Source organism: Phocoena phocoena, chromosome X (genome assembly GCF_963924675.1).
Source record: "Phocoena phocoena chromosome X, mPhoPho1.1, whole genome shotgun sequence".
In the NCBI taxonomy this organism is placed as follows: domain Eukaryota; kingdom Metazoa; phylum Chordata; class Mammalia; order Artiodactyla; family Phocoenidae; genus Phocoena; species Phocoena phocoena.
In genome coordinates this window covers 114,177,226-114,196,979 of record NC_089240.1, presented here as the reverse complement: position 1 = coordinate 114,196,979, position 19,754 = coordinate 114,177,226, and the positions used below count along the sequence as shown (strand labels likewise).

The 19,754-nt window shown below is 40.2% G+C and overlaps 1 protein-coding gene across 4 annotated transcripts in view; it reads right to left on the bottom strand.

Annotated features, from left to right (window-relative positions):
• Positions 1-19,754, bottom strand: part of INTS6L (integrator complex subunit 6 like) — a 49,279-nt gene that overhangs the window by 14,073 nt on the left and 15,452 nt on the right. For 3 of the 4 annotated variants that reach the window (XM_065900339.1, XM_065900340.1, XM_065900341.1), the window contains exons 3-9: positions 13,235-13,384; positions 12,317-12,406; positions 11,917-12,100; positions 11,529-11,657; positions 8,976-9,139; positions 6,347-6,499; positions 2,464-2,596 (exon numbers count right to left, since the gene is read on the bottom strand). In XM_065900339.1, coding sequence (XP_065756411.1) covers positions 2,464-2,596; positions 6,347-6,499; positions 8,976-9,139; positions 11,529-11,657; positions 11,917-12,100; positions 12,317-12,406; positions 13,235-13,384 — 1,003 coding nt within the window. The remainder of the gene's footprint in view (positions 1-2,463; positions 2,597-6,346; positions 6,500-8,975; positions 9,140-11,528; positions 11,658-11,916; positions 12,101-12,316; positions 12,407-13,234; positions 13,385-19,754) is intronic. The other variant, XM_065900343.1, reaches the window with a different exon arrangement.

The window sequence follows — 19,754 nt, the reverse complement described above, 5'->3', positions numbered from 1 at the left end:
GCCAGCTAAATTTTAATGCTTAAATAAACTTTTCTTGACTACTTTTCATGGAAATCTTGAATTAATAAAGAGGAATTAATAAAGGGGTCACTTTTATGGACAGTTATTGTACTCTGCAGTACTATAGTGATGTTCCAGACATCATACAGTGTGTGTGACTTAACTTCATGACTTTTTACTAAATGCCCTGCCTACTAAAACTGCAAAACTGTCCTATATCTTTTTTTTTTTTTTTTTTTTGCGGTACGCAGGCCTCTCACTGTTGTGGCCTCTCCCGTTGTGGAGGACAGGCTCCGGACGCGCAGGCTCAGCGGCCATGGCTCACGGGCCCAGCCGCTCCACGGCATGTGGAATCTTCCCGGACCGGGGCACGAACCCGTGTCTCCTGCATCGGCAGGCGGACTCCCAACCACTGCGCCACCAGGGAAGCCCTGTCCTATATCTTTATATTATATCCTTAGTATGGAATAACAGTGCCTTCAAGACCTACTAAGGTAACCTAGATATTAATAATGACAATAGTATTATTAATCAGACAATAGCACTTACTGTTTGCCAGGTGAGTTTGATGCAATTTAATTCTATTAATTCATTTAATCCCAACTAAATCCTTTTGAGGTAAGTACTATTATTATTCCCACTTTACAGATGAAATAGCTGAGGCACAGAGAGGTTAAGTATCTTATCCAGGGTCACAAAGCTAGCAAACAGCAGAGCCAGGACTCATTATCAGGGCAGCTATGCCCTACAGTTCAGACTGCTAATTACCATGGAGGCTACACAATCCAGAAATTGAAGTAATGGTGGAAGTATTGGTGGAAGCTATTTCAGAACCTCAACATGAAACCCAAGTTTGGGATTCAGGGGCACAAGAACCTCAGCCTCGAAGGGTGTGAAAACCCTATGCTCCTTGGAAGATACAGGTTATAGAGAAGCCTAGAAATGGATATTTGAAGCCAAAGGGAAGAATGGGAACTGAGTCAAGGATGGGGTGGCCCTCAAGTGGATGTGTGGGGTCAGAGAAGGGGGAGGAATCAAAGATGCCTCTGGGGTTTCTGGTTTGGGATGTTTGCAAAGGGATAATGATGCTCTAGGCAGGGGTGGATAGAGCCCCTAGCCAAAATGACCAGATATAAGATTTGCAAACTTTTCCCCATTTCATACGTTGCCTTTTCTCTCTATTGTATCCTTTGATGCACAAAAATCTTTAAGTTTGATGTAGTCCCATGTGTTTATTTTTGCCTCTGTTGTCTGCGATTTTGGTATCATCTCTCTCTTATTTCTTACAACCGCATGTGAATCTACAATTATCTCAAAATAAAAAGTGTACTTTAAAAATAGAAAAATAATACTATTAACAGTCTAAGTGAAGATTAGCTAGTTTGATCCTTCACTTTTTAGTTGTGAAAACTTGAGATCATAAAGGTACATTTAAGAAAACAGGGTAAATAAATCCACAAGATACAGGTACTTTTTTATTGGCAGTCTTATTAATCTCAAAGACATAACATATATTCTATATAAGTGAAAATCACCTGTTAGAAGATATTTTTAGATATGACTAAGAAATAAAGTAGATAGGCTATCTAAAACAATCTTTTATGATGACCCACTCTTAACCTTCTTAACTTGCAACATTCAAAAGAATTGCTTTTTCAGGACATTTAATACATATAATATTGATAGCAATAAAAATCTATGCTTTCAATGACTATATTAAAACTTAGTAAAGGTTTGATCCTTTTTGCAAAAATTAAGAAACCTCAGCAACTAAAAATGTTCACAACTTTACAAAGAGAAAGATACCGTGTGGTACTGTATTACTCTAAACAGATGTGGCTCTTTAAATGAGAAAAAAAAAATCACACACATTTTCAGTGATGTCTGAGTAACAGCTTCTGGAGTTGTTCCTTTTAGAATCTTGCCATGGAAACCACAGCTTCTACAACTGCAGTTATTGCAGAATTCACTCTTGTATCTATTTCCTTAACTTGCTACTCTGCCTAAAACACACGCCTCAAGAGCATTCAATATTCTTTTGTGGAGGAACTTAGTGCAAGCCAACAGCCCCACGGAAGCCCTATTTTCTGAAGAAAACCATCAGATTCTTGAAGTGTTAACCCCAATCAACTTTGGGGGGTCCAAACTAGTTTACCAAAAGCCAAGTGCACTTAAAACTGGAGAGAAGAGGGCTGACAGCATTGGAGCTTGCAACCCAAAGAGCAGCATAAGAATCACGCCCCCCAAGGTGAAGAGTCTCTTCTGTTTGATGTAAAAACAACGAAAGGAAAATGAACAAAACAGAAAACAGGATGCAAATTCTATCCTTCCAGATCAGTTTCTAGACTTTTATATATCCTGATATCCATTACTCTTTGACTACATTTAAAATGCTTAGTTCATTGTCGATTTTTCTTTTTTGTTGTATTTCAAAGATGACTAAATGGCACATACTTGACTTACCTAAAAGAGGGAGTAAAACTGGGTAGTTGTACGGCATCACAAAGAGGTTTACACAAGTTAAAGTCGTACTGGCTTTTAAATAACCAAATGGATATCCAAGTTCATTGTATTTTCCACTGCTAGTAACAAATACCTGAGAAGACGGTGAAGTAATGTACAGTTATGACAATAAGGATTTTATGTAAAACTAAACACAGCAACATTCCACACCGACATCTCTGGCACAATTTAATTGTAATTTAAAAATGGGAATAGTGCTCTCACTGTATTTATGTCAAAACATATCATACTAAAGAAGAATGTTCAGATTGCAATTCTTCTGCAAATTGCGTTAAGAAATGAAACCGTACTATGCAATAACGATTCAGAGACCACAGGCTGCATCAACAATACCCAAATATTTACTTGGTTAGCACGATGGAAAATAAGGCTGAAATACCACTAAGTGATACCAGCCATTAAAACAAATTGACTTCTCAAAAGAACAAGTGGTGACCAGAGTGGAGACTGTTAGGAAAATGGAACGTGCCCCTATGCCTGAAGCATGCAATCACAAAAACAAAGCCCATTTAAAGGATTATGCTAACACTCCTGTGTACTACTATTAAGTTTTGCTCTACTTCCCTTTTATGCCCCATTCCCCTACCCATTTATTCATTTTTCATCCAATAAATATTTATTGAGGAGTCTGTTACAAGCCAGGCATTGGTGATAATTATTTTGATGCAATTATATTGAGCAAGGAGATGCTTTGGTTCAATCTGGAAAGCACTTTCTCTTGTAAATGATCCTGGTGGAGCAAACATTCAATAAAAATGAAAACATTAATCTTTATTCCATATGACTAACATCTTATTCCTTAATGATATTCCTGATTTGATATGTATTGTATTGTCAGGTTCCATAGACCTGAGATGCTCTTCTGGAGTCCTCTGGCTATCATGTTTTCTTTGTGCTCCATGTTTACTCTTTGGCCCAAATCAGGGCATCCGTATGTACTTCTAGGGACCTAGACCTTTACCTTTCCTAAAGCCCTTCAGCAGGATTATTTAAGACAAGAGTCAAACCCTGATGGTGAACAGAACCCACTTACTTTGCTAATTCTTGGTACCAGCCATATCACCTACCAGTTCACTAAATTCTTGCTATGCAATGGATGCCTCCACAAAAAAAATGGAGTGTGCTAAAACATGACTCACCTACTAGATTTCATGTCTTAATCAGAACCTTAATAGAAACAGATAATTGTAATAAAACATGTTGGATTTCCTCCAGTTTCCTAAGTGTGTATAATAGAAAAGGGGGAAAATCATCATAAAGGATAAAAAAGTTACGGCCAGCAAGGATCAGACCTGTAATTTCCCCGAAAGGAAAAGCACTGGTTTTTTTTTTGCGGTACGCGGGCCTCTCACCGTTGTGGCCTCTCCCGTTGTGGAGCACAGGCTCCGGACACGCAGGCTCAGCGGCCATGGCTCACGGGCCCAGTCGCTCAGTGGCACGTGGGATCTTCCCGGACCGGGGCACGAACCCGTGTCCCCTGCATCGGCAGGCGGATTCTCAACCACTGCACCACCAGGGAAGCCCCAAAGCACTGTTTTTTTGTTCCTTTCTCACTCCCTTTCTGTCTTTACTCCCTCCCTTCCCACCTTCATACCTTCCTTCCTTCCCATAAGCCCCCTGAGTTTTTCCAAATTTCTTATCACCTGCAAATTCATAGAATTTGGGGGTTCAAAGGGATCATTAGAGACCATCTAGTCTAGAGAAAAAAGTGTCTGATCCCAGACCACATAGCTGGTAGCAGAGCTAGGGTTAGAATCCAGTCTCCATTATGATTTTGCCAAATTTCCCAGCTCCTGGTTCATCTTATTCTTTTTCACTCCCACTAATTCATCGCATTAAACTACTCTAAACCAAAGTAACGTAAGATGCAAGAGAAAGACATATGGCATATTTGAGGGGTGCTGCAGGGATCTTAAGGATTTCTTAAGTTCCTTTGGAGATTTACAAGGAAGGTGCCATATAGAAAAGAGGGTTTCATTTAGGGAGGAAGTATAATTTATAATTTTATTTGCTTTTATTCCAAAATGTTTTTCAATTCATAAATTCAAGCCTCTGTCTTGATTTTAACTTAGCATCCTATCATCCCTATCTCTACATTTCTAGCACATTTTTGGTGTATTTTATTGAAATATAAACATACGTTCAAAAAAGTGCATGAATTATAAGTATACAGTTCAATGAATGTTCAAAAATGAATGCACGTGTGTCATCCAGATCAAGAAATAGAACCTAACCAGAAACCCCCTCGTGTCTTTTTCTGGTCACTACTCTGTACCCCCAAGAGAAATCACTGTCCCGACTTTTAACAGAGTCAGGCAGTCTTACCTCTTTTTGAACTATATAAAGTCGAATCATATGATATGCGATCTTTTATGTCTGGCTTCTTTCGCTCAATATTATATTTATGAGATCATTCTGTTTCTTGCACTTTTCCATCCTTGCTTTATGCCTGTTGCTTTTTTTTCTACCCTGTTTTAGCATCTTTGGAGAATTCAAGTAGCTTAAAGGCAACTAGTAGCAATGATTTCGCATTTTAGGATGAAACAGATGGCAGTCTGAAAGTGTTTTTTGCGTAAGTAGAACCTAACAATTACTGATTGCTATACGGTGCTGTAGTTTAGAAACGGAACAAATATCCTTACAGTGTAGGGCTTCCTTATTATATTCAACTAAAAAGGCTGTGACTGCCACGCCCGGATTTTCACAGATTAAAATCCAAAGGTGAGTCTACTAACAAATCAGCAAGCCCTTCTGGCTGAAGTATAACCCTTGGAAGAGCCAGTGTATGTGCATTTGCCTGTGCATTTGCTTCATCCAAGGAAAATCCACACTACACTCACCAATGTGGCTCGTACTACAGGAAGAAGGGTTTGATCACATTACACAAATACATAAAGTAGTTTCAGGCTTATTTATTTATTTATTTATTGGTCAAAAATATCTTGTACTGGGAATTCCCTGGCGGTCCAGTGGCTAGGGCTCCGCACTTCCACTGCAGGGGGCACGGGTTCGATCCCTGGTCAGGAAACTAAGGTTCTGCATCCCAATTTTAAAAATTAAATTTTTAAATATTTTTTTAAATTAAGAAAAAAATCTTGTACTTCCAATCTGTCAAGTTCACAATGAAGACTGAGAACATTGCTTCAGCTGAAGAATCCATAGCTGAATAGAATTACATCATTTAGGTTAGGGATTCTTTTTTAAAAATTTATTTATTTTCCTTATGTTTTTTGGCTGCGTTGGGTCTTAGTTGTGGCACACGGGATCTTTGTTGAGGCATGAGGGATCTTTTTGTTACGGTGCACAGGCTTCTCTCTAGTTGTGGCATACAGGCTCCAGGGCACATGGGTTCTGTAGTTTGCGGCACGCGGGCTCTCTCATTGAGGCACACGAGCTCAGTAGTTGTGGCTCACGGGCTTAGCTGCCCCACGGCATGTGGGATCTTAGTTCCCCGACCAGGGATTGAACCCGCGTCCCCTGCATTGGAAGGCAGATTCTTTACCGCTGGACCACCAGGGAAATCCCTAGGTAAGGGATTCTTAACCTGGGGTCCCTGGATAGGCTTTCGGGGAGTCTTCCAAATCCTCAAATACATAGGTTTCATCAGATCATACTTCCTTAAATGGCAGTGTACGGTAGGCTAGTGATTCATATCAGTCTGAAATTATTTGCTTGGCCTTGTTGCTTATTTGACAGCATTTGTGAGAAACATTATCAACAGACTCAGCTCGACTATTCCCAGATTAACCTTTGAAACTTCTTAAAACAATTCAAAGATCTCAGAGTGGTTCCAGACATTTGGCTGACAACAAAGGATAAGTACCTGCCAGCAGGTATGGGGAGACTTTCGTTCCAGGATGTACTGAGTTAAGGGTGAAGGTTCAAGTTCATATTTGTCAAAGGGAAGTTTGTCTATTACCATTGGCTCACAATCTACACAGGAGAACCTCACAACAGGATGAGATGTTCGTGGAGGCTAAAAAACAAGAGGGGAAAATATAATCTGTTATTAAGAGAGTTTACATTTCTGATAATTCTGCAACCCTTTTATGTTTTGTTAAACCATCGCTGAGATACAGACTACTGTTTTGAGAAAGATGAATTGAGAAAGGTAAATTATAACACTCATAACTACGGTTTCAGGGAAGTAAAAAATAAAACTGCTTTGAATATTAAGAACTCTGAAATTCAGATCCACTTTTGCAACCTCCAAGGACTACCTGCCCTTCACTCCTTTGTACCATGAGGTTTCAGACAGGCCAGACACCGCTAGGCAAGAAGAAATCCATGAAGTTTTCTAATGCGGTAATGACAGAGCTGGAGCTACTAACCAGCAAGGTGAACAACTGTAAAGGCATGGAAAAGGCAAGATAGAGACTGAAAAGGAGCCCGTCACAACTCCAGAGCCTGGGTGAAATTTTCTTTGCAGCTGAATTTTTATAACATTTCTCACACCCACACACTTCCTTGAACAGCTAGAGCTGGGGATGCTTTTGGCTGGGCTGAAAGGCCCGTGTACCTGGGGTACCAGAGCAGATTGATGGAGCAGCCATGTTATTAATGAATTTAGCTTGTGGAGATGGAGAGCACCAGAGAGAGAAATGGTGGCAGCAAGGGCGAATGGAGAGAAAAAGATTTAGGACAAGTTCCAGGGTCAAGAGTGAGATGTAGCTCTACCTACTCTTGCTGAGAGATCTGTAAGGCTGATGTGAATACGACAAAACACCTGTTTCCTTCATAAAAGGGAAAAACATGCTCATTTGGCTTTATGATTTACAAACCTAAAAGATGTTTTGGAAGCTGAGAAAAATAGCCTTCCAATGTGCTTTTAAAGCTGAAGCTACGAGCTATGTGTGAGTTTCCTAAAATTCCTTCTTTCTGGTTTTTAAAAAGTTTTTTATTTTAATCAAACTTGCAAAATATATCTGGCTTATTAGATTTAAATCTATGAAAAAACATGAGTGGGGACTTCCCTGGTGGCGCAGTCGTTAAGAATCTGCCTGCCAGTGCAGGCGACATGGGTTTGAGCCCCGGTCTGGGAAGATCCCACATGCTGCGGAGCAACTAAGTCCGTGCACCACAACTACTGAGCCTGCACTCTAGAGCCCACGAGCCACAACTACTGAGCCCACGTGCCACAACTACTGAGCCTGCACACCTAGAGCCCGTGCTCCGCAACAAGAGAAGCCACCGCAATGAGAAGGCCACGCACCACAAGGAAGAGTAGCCCCCGCTCGCTGCAACTAGAGAAAGCCCGCGCGCAGCAACGAAGACCCAACGCAGCCAAAAATAAAATAAATTAATTTTTAAAAATAGAACTTCATAAAAAAAGAGACATGAGTGAAACCCTGTCACCAGCAATAATGAAGCAAATTTGTAACAAAAACATTCAGTCTGGGGTTTGAAGGGGCTGAGAGTAACTGGGCCCTGAGGTTTGACAAGCGTGCCACCTTGGTGCCCCAAGGGACAGGATTAGGAGACAGAGCCTCACCCACGGCAGGGGCTGAAGATGGCTCTTCAGTAGTACATTCAGGCCTTTTGTGGCCACCTTTGAAAAAAATGCAGGAGCCTCAAAATAGCAATCCAGGAGAAACTGCAGTTCATGTCAGAAATGTCTAAAACCTAGATAGACTATAGATTAGCTGAACCAAGAAGGTGCTGGAAGAGCAGTGACCTTTTTGTGCCCCCTCCGTCCCTCAAGGATTACTCTGGCCTTTTTATATTGGCTGCGGGGAGGGAGGACGATGAAAGGGAGAGTGGGTTTCATATGGTCTCCCTTATTACTAGATACCGCGCCTTTCCCCCTCCCAAGCCAATACATGTGGTGCTAGGAGCCACTACAATATCAAACCCTCTTCCACCAAATACAGTAAACAAAAAGATAAACCCTTGCTTAGAGATCATTTAAAAAATATTGCTTAATTACCCATTGTTGAAAGGTGCATTGCCAAGGAACTCAAGTCCACTGATTACAAAAACCTGAGAAGTAGGCCCACAAAGTCCCACTACATGTCTAATGGCTCCCTCGGAGGAAGTAGAATGACCTCTGCTTTGAATATGTTTCTAGAACCTATACAAGGTGCAAACTAAGTTCTAATTTCCAGGGGATGTACATGAAAACCAATGCCTGCCCTTTTTAGAGATTGTGTTTACCAGGTAAATCAAGTCAGCGGCTCTGGCCCTGAAATAAAAACCAAGTCACAGATTGCAATAGCATCAAAAATAACAATATTTTAACATCTGAAGAGGGCAGGTCAAGTGGCAAAGGCAACTGAAAGAAAGAATGCCAGAACAGAAAGGAGGTCCTCTCTTGCTTTTAGGTACAAGCTAGACTTTCCAGTAAGAAATAGAAAGCACAACTTAAAAGCTTCCAAGCTATTTTAAAAGGTTCTCTGCAATCCACTAATTGAAAATCCAGAATGATGTTTACCTTTTTGTTTTATGACACTTACTAGTGAAGGTAAATTCTGATCTGGCCAAAAAGATTCTGGAATTGGCCAATGTCCAACAGGAACACCAGTCTTAGAGTTAGGTCGCACATAAATGAGCTTATGACAGCTATGCCATGGTTGAGCAGCAAATGAATTGCTTGGCCTGGATGAATCCATAAGTCCATCTAAAAGTTAAACAAAAGACAGACTAAGGCATGAATTTCCTTTCACAGCCTCTGATCTTCTTGTACAGATTTTTCAGTTAAAAGCAAAGTACAAAACAAAACCAAAACAGTGATTCATGAAAGATGGAAGTAAAAAGTGACTCTACTAGGATTTCTGAATGTTCTCTCTAGCAACTCTTTCCATCATCTAATCCATCCCCTCTAATCCAACATCCTGCCCCCCCCAAGTCCTTAATTACAACCAAAATATGTAGTTATACGGAAAACTGTTACAAAGTTAGTTTTAAATTTTCTGAGATTTGGACACATAAATTAAACACACTAAACCACAACAGTTATTTTTCCAAATTAGGCAAATGAAATTTTTCATTCCCTGGTATAGTTTTACATTTTTGAATCTGACAAAATAGGTCATAAATTCTATTTAGATTTTCTATTTCCAACAGATGAAAAAAAGTATTCTTTACTAAACAGTTAGACCCAATGACCACAAAGGCAAATTCACCAAAAGGTAGAAGGAATGCTGACAACACAATCTATGTATATAGTTGGGGAGGGAACACAAAGCAAATGCATCACGTTTATGTGGACTAATTCATTATAGTTTGCCCATCCCATCATTAAAATCCCATGGAAACTGGGCATCGTATAATGCTGAATAATATATCCTGAATGCATTTTAATTATTTGAACTGGCATATTTCATTTGCCCCTGGAAAACGGGGCAAGACAGAGCTACATAACCTTTAATGGGATGATTTATTAGTCTAAATTATATTTGTAAAAGATATGTGTTAGTGATTTGAGTCTCATTTTTTTCTTCAATATCATTTGATTTACTTAAGCATTACTTTAAACAAGTAATTACTTTAGAGCAGGGGATTTACTGCGGCCCATGGAGCTCTAGAGAATACATGTAGTGCTTCAGGGGACCAAGACACCCCCTCTAAAGTTGAGCTCACAATTCTGGGGATGTGCATTTTTCTGAGGAGAAAGTTCTTAGCTTTCATCAGAATCTCAAAGGTTAAGAACCCTGGACAGAGGGGAAATGGAGCTAGAAAGAATGTCTGAGCTATTTACGTGACACCATCTAATTGGTTTTCAGTAGGAAAGTTCCCCGTTCACATGAAGGTAATGAACACAAAATTATAGACCTGAGTGGTCAATCGTTACCAATATAACATGTCCTTCCTTTACAACTAATTTAATTACTTTAAAATGGGCTGTGAAGCCTCAGTCTTCTACAGCAGGTGTTTTGTTGTTGGTTTTTTGGTTTTGGTTTTTTTTGTGTTTTTTTTTTATTTGGCCACGTGGCATGTGGGATCTAAGTTCCCTGACCAGGGATAGAACCTGAGCCCTTGGCAGTGAAAGCCCGGGGTCTTAACCACTGAACTGCCAGGGAAGTCCCTACAGCAGGTGTTTTTAAATTGGAGTCCAAGAACCCCTGAAATGAAACACAAAATTATGTGTGTATGTGTTGCCCATGTCCATTTTCCTGGGGAGAGGGGTCTCTATTTTTTCTAATAGCTTCTCAAAGGGTTCTGGGGACTAAATAGCAAAAAGGTCAGGAACCACAGGATCCACTGCTTCAGCAAGAAATGTGGGTCTTTCTGCCCCTTTGCACTTACTCCCTTTGCTTCTCCAGGCAGCTACCACTAATTGTGGCCACAGCGATTAAAATGTATGGATCAGATCAGGCAAGCACTGTGGTGATGATGGAGTCTAGGTACACATATGTATGTATGTGTGTGTGTGAACCAACAGGAATGAGGAGAAGCGATGGCCTGGAACAGAGCTCTGAGGAAGCCGTGCAATGGGGTATGATTCCCTTTCCCAATACAAAAGTAGCTCTGCTTTCATATTTTGAGATGTTGAAGTTTCCATAAAATCTCATTTGAAGAGAAAAGGTTCTGCAGTTAAAAGGTGGCCAGGAAAATACTGGTGTAGGATCTTATAGGATATTAGCAGTTCCTGGCTAAACATTCACAGATCTCATCAAGATAGCTTGGCACGTTTGGCGCTCACAAGACCAAAAGCAGATGGCTGGTTAAATGGCACTCTGTAGTCAATCTCCAGATATTTCATGAATAGAGAAGTGAAGAATTCAGCGTCATCCCAAGACTGGGACCTGGAATATGAAATGGGTAGGGAAAAGGGAGAATTTTCTGAGGAATATTTGACATTGAATTAAAGCTAGAATTTGGCTACCTGAAATGTATCCACAGGCAATGAATGAATGGTAGTTGTTTGGATGGATGTTTGTAACCACTTGATTGTGTGTGGCTAGTGAAGACCGCGTCTACTGCGATTAGTTCAATGTTTTCTCAACTTCAGATCACTCTCCTATATAACACTTTAAGGTTAAAAAAAAAAAGGTTATCTACCATACCTTCTCCAATAGGAAGTGGATCTGGTCCCGTTTTTTCAAAGTTAATAACTACACCACTCTGAACTTTTTGAACTAAAGATTCTAAACATTGATTCAACATTCTCTGTGTTCTAACACAGTAGGAGCGACCTATACCAGAAGGAAAAACAAATAGTACAAGTTTGATCAAATAAAACACTACTTAACAATACAAGCATCTGAAATCCTAAAATACAACTTGAAATAATCAAAAGTACACTGGCAGCAGACATCACACCAATGATGAGCTTAAGCAGCAGCGTTGAAAGATTCGGAAGGAAAAGAAGTAAAGACTGGATGTGGCATTTAAGAAAAATGGTACTCTGCTGGCCTGAATTTGTCCTTTAGAAATAGTAAATATTGCCAATACCTCCTGTGACTTCACACATCTGGGTAATGGCAGACTCATCAGTTGGTACACTCCCTAGCTGCTCTGGTTCAGTAGAAGCCAATCCAGGCAAACGCAACACCAGGGCAAATAACCTTTGATCCCAACGAAAAGGTTCTTTGGTTAGTTCACTTCCAGGCAGAGGAGAATTCAAAGGCAGATGAAGCTGATAAGGCAAAATTGGAAAAGTTTCATCATAACAAGCCACACAAAAATGAATCAGTTCAAGGGTTATGGAGTTCACTTTCCTTTGATGTCCTCAATAAAATGAGGCAATCTTTCAAGGATTACCAAGATGGAACGTTTGCTCAAACTTATTCTTAACTGAAATAGCTGCATGTTCTCTGCCATTTAAATGAAATTTGAAAAAAAGAAATCTCACCTCTTCTTGAACACCAGCAGTACTTGTTAACTTGTTTCCATCTGTGATGGTAATTAAAATAGATGGTTCTAAAAAAAATGGATTTCTCCCCTAAAATACATTTAAAAAGTATTAGAGCTGTGTAAAGTAATAGCATTGTATTTCAACTTTTACATTTGCCTCCATTGTATTTCAACTTTTACATTTGCCTCGCCTGTGATCTTTCAAGTGTGTGATAAAATTTTCCTGGATAAATAAGAAGGAAAAGATTAGGGACTGAAGTGGGTGGGAATCAAAATAACAATCCCTGCAGAGGTAACATTCAGAATAAACTGAGGAATTCTTATAATTCAGGAACTCCCCAAACTATAACATCCAAATCCCCCTCTCCCTCTGCTTTCCAAGTAATCATAAAAGAAAGATATTAAAGGGATTATAATGGCAGCATCCTCCATACCCGGGTATCATTCAGAATCCTGGCACAGTGAGGGGGACATTAATGACTTATGCTCTGCAACCTGGCCAGTGACTGGTTATTGTGAGCAGAGTTTTTACAGTGGGAAAGTGTAATGATAACATCAGCAAATGCTATTCTGCCTTCCTCTTATACTAGAGCTTTGTCGTTGAATTGAGAGGGATGAGGGACTTAAGGGCTCTGAAAGTTTCTCTTCAATTGTCTTGTTCCAATATTCTCAGCAATGTATTCATCCCATGATAGCTGATGATCTGATGCGTAGGCAATTTTAAATATTTTGTGGTCAAGCCACATAAAAGACTCCCCCAAAACGATTTTTGCTAAAGTATGTATTTAAAAGATACATGGACCTCCTTTTGGACGTTATAAAAAAGAGCAGAAAACTTGGTAGCCATGCCCAATTTTAAATTCTTACCCCAAGTCACCAAAATAAATTAGCTGTACTCACTCAAATTATTTTTTACCTGTCCATAGTTGTCTATTCCAGATATTAATCTATTGAGATTTAACAAATCAAATGAGGATCTTAGAGCCTGACCAAGAGTAGTCAGTCCAGAAGCCTGAAGATTTTTTAGTTCACTCATGAATGTTGCGTGATTTTCCTTCCAACCAGCCTGCAAACCAAACATTTACAAAGAAATTCCCAATTATACAATGAACAATATATAAAGTGCAAACAACCACCAAATAGCAAGTATCAAACCTCTAACAAGTTAATAATTCCTTAACCTAATTCTATTCTATATCTGGACTGATCAAGTGGAACAAAAGCAGGCCATTAGTTTCAGAAAGATCTGCCAGCCTTAATGATCAAGAGCAAAGATGCAAACAATGCATTCAGTCCATTATCGCTGGAGGGCTTTGGCTCAAGAAGCCTAATTTGCTATTCAGGCTCAATCAAACCTACCGAAACACCTCAGTATTTACCTTAGTTTGACACTGAGGATGAGCACAGAGCACGGGGCAGAGGAAGGAGTAATTTTTTAAATGCATCGTCCTTGATAGAGACAATTAGCTATTGAGTGTCTGATTTACATGAACTTTTCTAACCAAGAGTATTTTCTCCCAAACAATATTTTCACTTTAAACAAGAGTATAGGTGGAATTATAGGAATGGAGCCACAACTATGTGGAGACAATCCTTCTGGCATCTTTAAGCATTCAGAAAGGCGCAAATCTAGAATAGGGGAGAAAGAAAAGAAACAAAAAGTTTTGACAAAGAGGCAGCATCGCCTAGGCACCCCCAGCAGCTATGAACAGCAGCAAAGAACCAAAGACCCAAGGTCAACAGCCAACATGCTCTGATTGAATCATTTGTAGAACAGAAGGAAAGGACCACGTTGACTAGTCAGCAATGTGGCTATAAAGACAAAGCAGCACAAAACGCCAAGAAGAGAAGCCAAAAGAAGATGGCAGCTAACAGTAGGTCACAGAGGAATAGGCCAGCAGAGGAGACAGTAGACAGCACAGCCTGGCAACTTTGTGGGACAAACAGGCACCTGAGTCTTGGTAGCCCTGTGGGCAGTAGTGTAATATGCTGAAGGTTCAAGTCATGCCAACCAGACCAGTAGAGCTGGAGGTGGAAAGCTAGCACAAATAATGCAGAGCTAAACGAAATGACTGAAGTTTCATGTTCAGCTAAAGACCATTATCCACACAACTATAGCAAACACTATCTTTTCTAGTTTCATAGCCTCCTAAAGCAATCTGGGTCAGAGTGACTGAAAGGCAGAAAAGGGGCCCATTGCCTGTACCCTCCTATGAAGTATATGCATGACCTTGAGCAAACCTGTCGGCTCTTAGGACCTAAGTTTCATTATCTGAAAATGAAGAGGATTAGATAAACAGGGATACTGTGTAAGGCTGTGCATGTTGCAACCCTGGAGAGCCACTCACATTGTGACCCATGAGAATGGGGCGCCCTAGGCTTGAACAGTACGTAACCTCCATAACCATATAAGGTGAAGGTGATCCTGGTTAAGATCCTTTCCAGTCCAACAGTCTGGATTCTGTGAAATTAAAAATGTGCTTTTAGGGATTTCCCTGGTGGCGCAGTGGTTAAGAATCCGCCTGCCAAAGCAGGGGACACGGGTTCAAGCCCTGGTCCGGGAAGATCCCACGTGCTGTGGAGCAACTAAGCCCGCGAGCCACAACTACTGAAGCCCGCGCGCCTAGAGCCTGTGCTCCGCAACAAGAGAAGCCACCGCAATGAGAAGCCCGTGCACTGCAATGAAGAGTAGCCCCCGCTCGCTGCAACTAGAGAAAGCCTGGGTGCAGCAACGAAGACCCAACACAGTCAAAAATAAAATTAATTAATTTTTTGAAAATGTGAGTTTTCTCTGTGTGTGTGTGTGTGTGTGTGTGTGTGTGTGTGTGTTTCTAACATATCCTGTAAGTCAAAGGATCTAAAGGCAGAACCTTTCCATGTATTATTCCTTTGGCCAGATTGTACATATGACTTACAGTAGCTGGGAAAAGTAGAGGATGTGAATAATTCCTTGTGACCCAAGGAAAATCTTACTGAACTAGACAAACTAAACTTTAGTTAAAAGGAAGGATTATGATTTGAATTGTCCTAATCAAATACTTAGAAATATCAGCAGGTGATTATAAATCACACTGAATTCAAAACTTAGCTTTCTTATTTGGGGTAGAAGAGAAGGTCTACAGCTGCGGGTGAGGGAGAGGGATAGCATCAATTCTTTCCTTTATTTATCCAACAAATTTTTATGGACCAACTATGCTATGCTGGGCAGAATGCTACATGCTGGAGATACCAATAGGAATTAGCCCTTGAGGAGTTCCTGCCGCAAAGGAATAAGGAATGCAGTTATGGAGATGGAAAGAACAAATGACCAGGGAGTTAGGGAAGGCTTGTCACAGAAGACGGGGCATTTGAAGAAGTCTAATGGCATGAGGAGAAGATCATGGGATCCCCACACTGATGTGAGGAGTGGAGGGGGCAGGGCAAAGGAAGAGAACAGAGTTCATAAAAGGACGGAGCTTCCTGGGGAACCGCAAGTAATTTGATTATCATCACTCTGAGTACGCAGCAGGAGGCAAAGCTGATAAGCTGGGCTCTGACTATAACGTGCTGTGTACATTGTACTCAGTAGTCTGGATTTTATCTGTTGGCCCTGGGAATGACTTGAGGTTTTTAATTAGGGGCGTGGCATGATCAGATCTGTATTTTAGCAAGATCGTTCTGCTGGGAGTTGGAGAATAAATTGTGGGGTGGAGGGGAAGCTGAAGCTTGAGGCAGGGAAACTGGTTTGGAGAATGTTGCAATAGCTTATGAGAAAAGTGATGAAAACCTGAGCGAGGGCAGCGGGGATGGAGAGGAGGCTGCAGATTAAAGAAGTATTTCAGAGGTGGAGTCAGAAGGATTTAGTAGCTAATTAGGGGCATGGGTGAGGGAGAAAAAGGGTCATACATTAGGTTGAGTTCTCTTGCTTGGGCAAGCCTGTGAATGGTGGGGTCTTTCACCCAGAAGCCACTTTACAAAGTTGACTTTTTTTTTTTCCAGAATGGCTTCATTTACCAATCTAACTTCTACACTGTACACTCAGAGTTACATGCAGCGAGTGTTGAACTCCTGAGAGCCACAAGATAGTTCAAGGCATGACTAAAGAAAAATCAGTGAACTACTTGATCTGGTAAAGGGTTGGGATAAGGTTTGAGTACCACCTAAGCAAGCACCCATCTGTGTTTAAAATAGTGTCCTAATTGTCACTAATCAATCTGTCAGAATGACTGCTCTTTAAAATTTCTTTTCTAACATGAATTGAAAACATTTTACAAATTGTTTCTGCACCTGAATCACTGGCATTCAATTTTTAGGTCAATTCCAATCCTTTGCAATGAATTAGACAATACTTGAAATTTGAATGGTATTCCTATCTCAGTACTACACAGTGTATGGGCTACATTTACAACCCAAAGCAATAAACTTCTTGGTAGCAGTTTAGCTCCTTCAAGAGAAGAATTAATGCCCCTAAGTCCAGTCCTCAGAATGCTGAAGGGGAAAAAAGGCCTACAGAGTAATTTAAATATCTAGAGAACCTTATTAATGTGAAAAATTCTTCCAAAAAGATAATTATTAGTTCTAGTGGGAGAAAGTATGTTTATATTCTTCATTCATTGCTTGCAGTTGATTTTTTCATAAATGAATTCAGGACAGCTCGTTGACCTTCTTTCATACAGTCTTTTATTTCAAGTAACTCCAAAGATATCCTACTCTCATGTCAGTAAAACCTTTACTCCTGATAATAACTTCCATACATTTTTATGGAGATTTACAGCTTACAAAGCATTTTCACATTTGCCTAAGACAATCCTATAAAATAGGCATGGTATTACCATCTCTATTTTGTTTTAACAGACCAGGAGGAGGTAAGACTTGAGTATGTCTTGTTTGTTGGGGGGATAGTGGGTAAGTCAGAGAGGCACAGTCTGGAGTTGCACTATCTGATCCATGGCTAGTCTGACTTGAGATGTGATATAAATGTAAAATGCACATGGGATGTTGAGGACTTAGAACGACAACAAAAAAGAATGAAGATATCTCATTATTTATTTTTCGATTGATTGCATGTTGAAGTGATAATGTTTTGAATGCTTTTAGGTAAATAAAGTATATTACTAAAAGTGTCACCTGTGGCTACTAGAAAATTTGAAATGCTGTGTATGGCTGGCATTATATATCTATTGGACAGAGATCATCTAGAGGGAACTGAAGGTCAGGCAGGAGAACTTGGCCTTGCTTCAGCATAAAATAGGCTCATTACAGCTTCCAAGGCTGGGGGAAACAGGATCAAACAGTGTCTCAGGAAGGTCAGTCTGGCAGTGAATTATAGGATAGACTGGAGAAGAAGCTGTAGTCAGGAACAATAAGCTAGGAGGTTAGAATAGGCATCTAGGCCTGAGGAAGGGGTTAATTGAGAAACATTTTGAACCACCAAGATAGGACTTGGTGACAGACAGACCATAGGCCTAAATGAGACAGAGTAACAGATGATTACAAGACTTCTAACCTGAGACAACTAAAGAATAGAGGTTTAGGACAAAGGAATAACCTGGGGTGAATGAAATCCTAAACTAAGAGTTTACTGTCTTCACAGGTCAAGTTTTTAAAGTCTCCCAGAAGTAAAATGAGAATAATGATGATGATGATAAATAATAATCATAGGTAATATTAATCAGTGCCTATGTGTCAGGAACTCACTTATGCTAAGCAGAGCATTTTACACCTATCCTTCTCATCTGAGCCTCATAACCACCCCGTGAAGTAGGTGCTATTATTATATCCATTTTATAGATTAGCACACTGAGGCTCAGAGAGGATAAACAACTTGTCCAGGTCAAAACAACTAATAAATGACACAGCCAGGATTTGAACCCAGGTAGCCTAACTTGAGAACCCACCAATGTAAACCAAAATACTAGAGGTTCTTCTACCTATTTTACATACTCACCTCATAGACATGTCTTGTTATGCTAGCTTAAAAGGTTCATAAGTTTAATGGAATTTCCAAATTTCATTAGTTTAAGTCTACTTTCCCTGATGTCAGAACGCAGACCAGTTGGGTGTGCGGAGCAGTGAATTAGGACTTGGAAGACCCTGGTCTAATCCTGGCTGTAACTAACAGGCAAAACAAGTGGTCCAGAGTAAGTCGTTTCCCCTTACTGGGGCTGTTTCCTCACCTAAGCAATGAAAAAACTGAAAACCAACTCTAAGGTCCCTTCCAGTTTTCATATCCTATCATTCCATACCTTGTATCCATCCTTTATATAAATCTGACTTACAGAAAGAAAATGCCTCATATCTTAATAAATATGCTAATTCAGGTCTGGTTTAAATTTGTATAGCCAACTAAAGACATCTTTGAATATCAGCAAGAAGAGTATGGGCCTTTCAGTCTGTCAATGACTTGGGTTCTCCCCGCAGCTCTACGGACTAGCCCACTAGCCTTTTATTCCCTACTCATATCACCACAAAAAGGAGAGAGTCTGTACTCCTTTCCTCAGAAGGGCAAAGCCTAAAAGAAATATTTTCTACTACCCTCTGCACCCCTATTTCCATGTCCTTATCTGGTATGTTCTCTGCCATATGGTGCTTAAAGGGTAGGTTTTGCCCCATGACAGAACTATAGTGGAGGTCTGTCAACATGTGAACAATTTGGAAGCTTTTTATGAACACACATCTAAGTTATACCCTCCAGTCTAGCTTTCCTCAGGAATAACGCTGTTATTTAGAATTCTGGCTGGCTCCTGTGTCTTATTTCTCCATTGGTTTCAATGGAGGAGGGAAAGGTAGGGGTGTTATTTAATGGCTCCCCCAAACCTCAGTACCCGAACACTTGTCCTTCCTGAACTTCATTCCATTTTGGCAGGACCATTTCTCTGATTCATTGATTTTTATTTTATTTTTATTTTTTAAAATGAAGAACTCTTTCCTCCAAGGAAATCTTGCCAGGAAGTATAAACAAGTAAAAGAGATAAAAACAGATCAACTGTCCTTGAAGAGGATGTGGCAGTGGTGTTACAGCCCTTTCTGTAAACGCCTGCTCTATCTCTGAAGGTCACTTGCAATCCTTTTCCAAAATATAAATGATCGCGTTAGACTCAGTATATAGTGCAGATTTAATGAACACGGTATTAACTTCTCCATCCAAGGTAACTGAAAAACATTTTTTAGGGCAGCTGCATCTAGCTTTCCACAGAAGAAGCGCCCCTTAAAAGACCATATAGATGGAATATGTATAAATAAAAAAACAGCTGAATAGTTAAAATTCTCTAGGGTGACAGCTCCTGAAAGAGAATGGCAGTGAATCTTTTCAAATAGCAAAAATAATCCTTCTCTATTACAGACTGTCACAAGCCAGGCTCTCTCACATGCAGCGAGAGAACCTCTCACTGGAAGGGCATCACTTGCTCTGTCCCTCTGACTGGGTGCTGAGCCACTGCACTAACTCATTTTGGGCA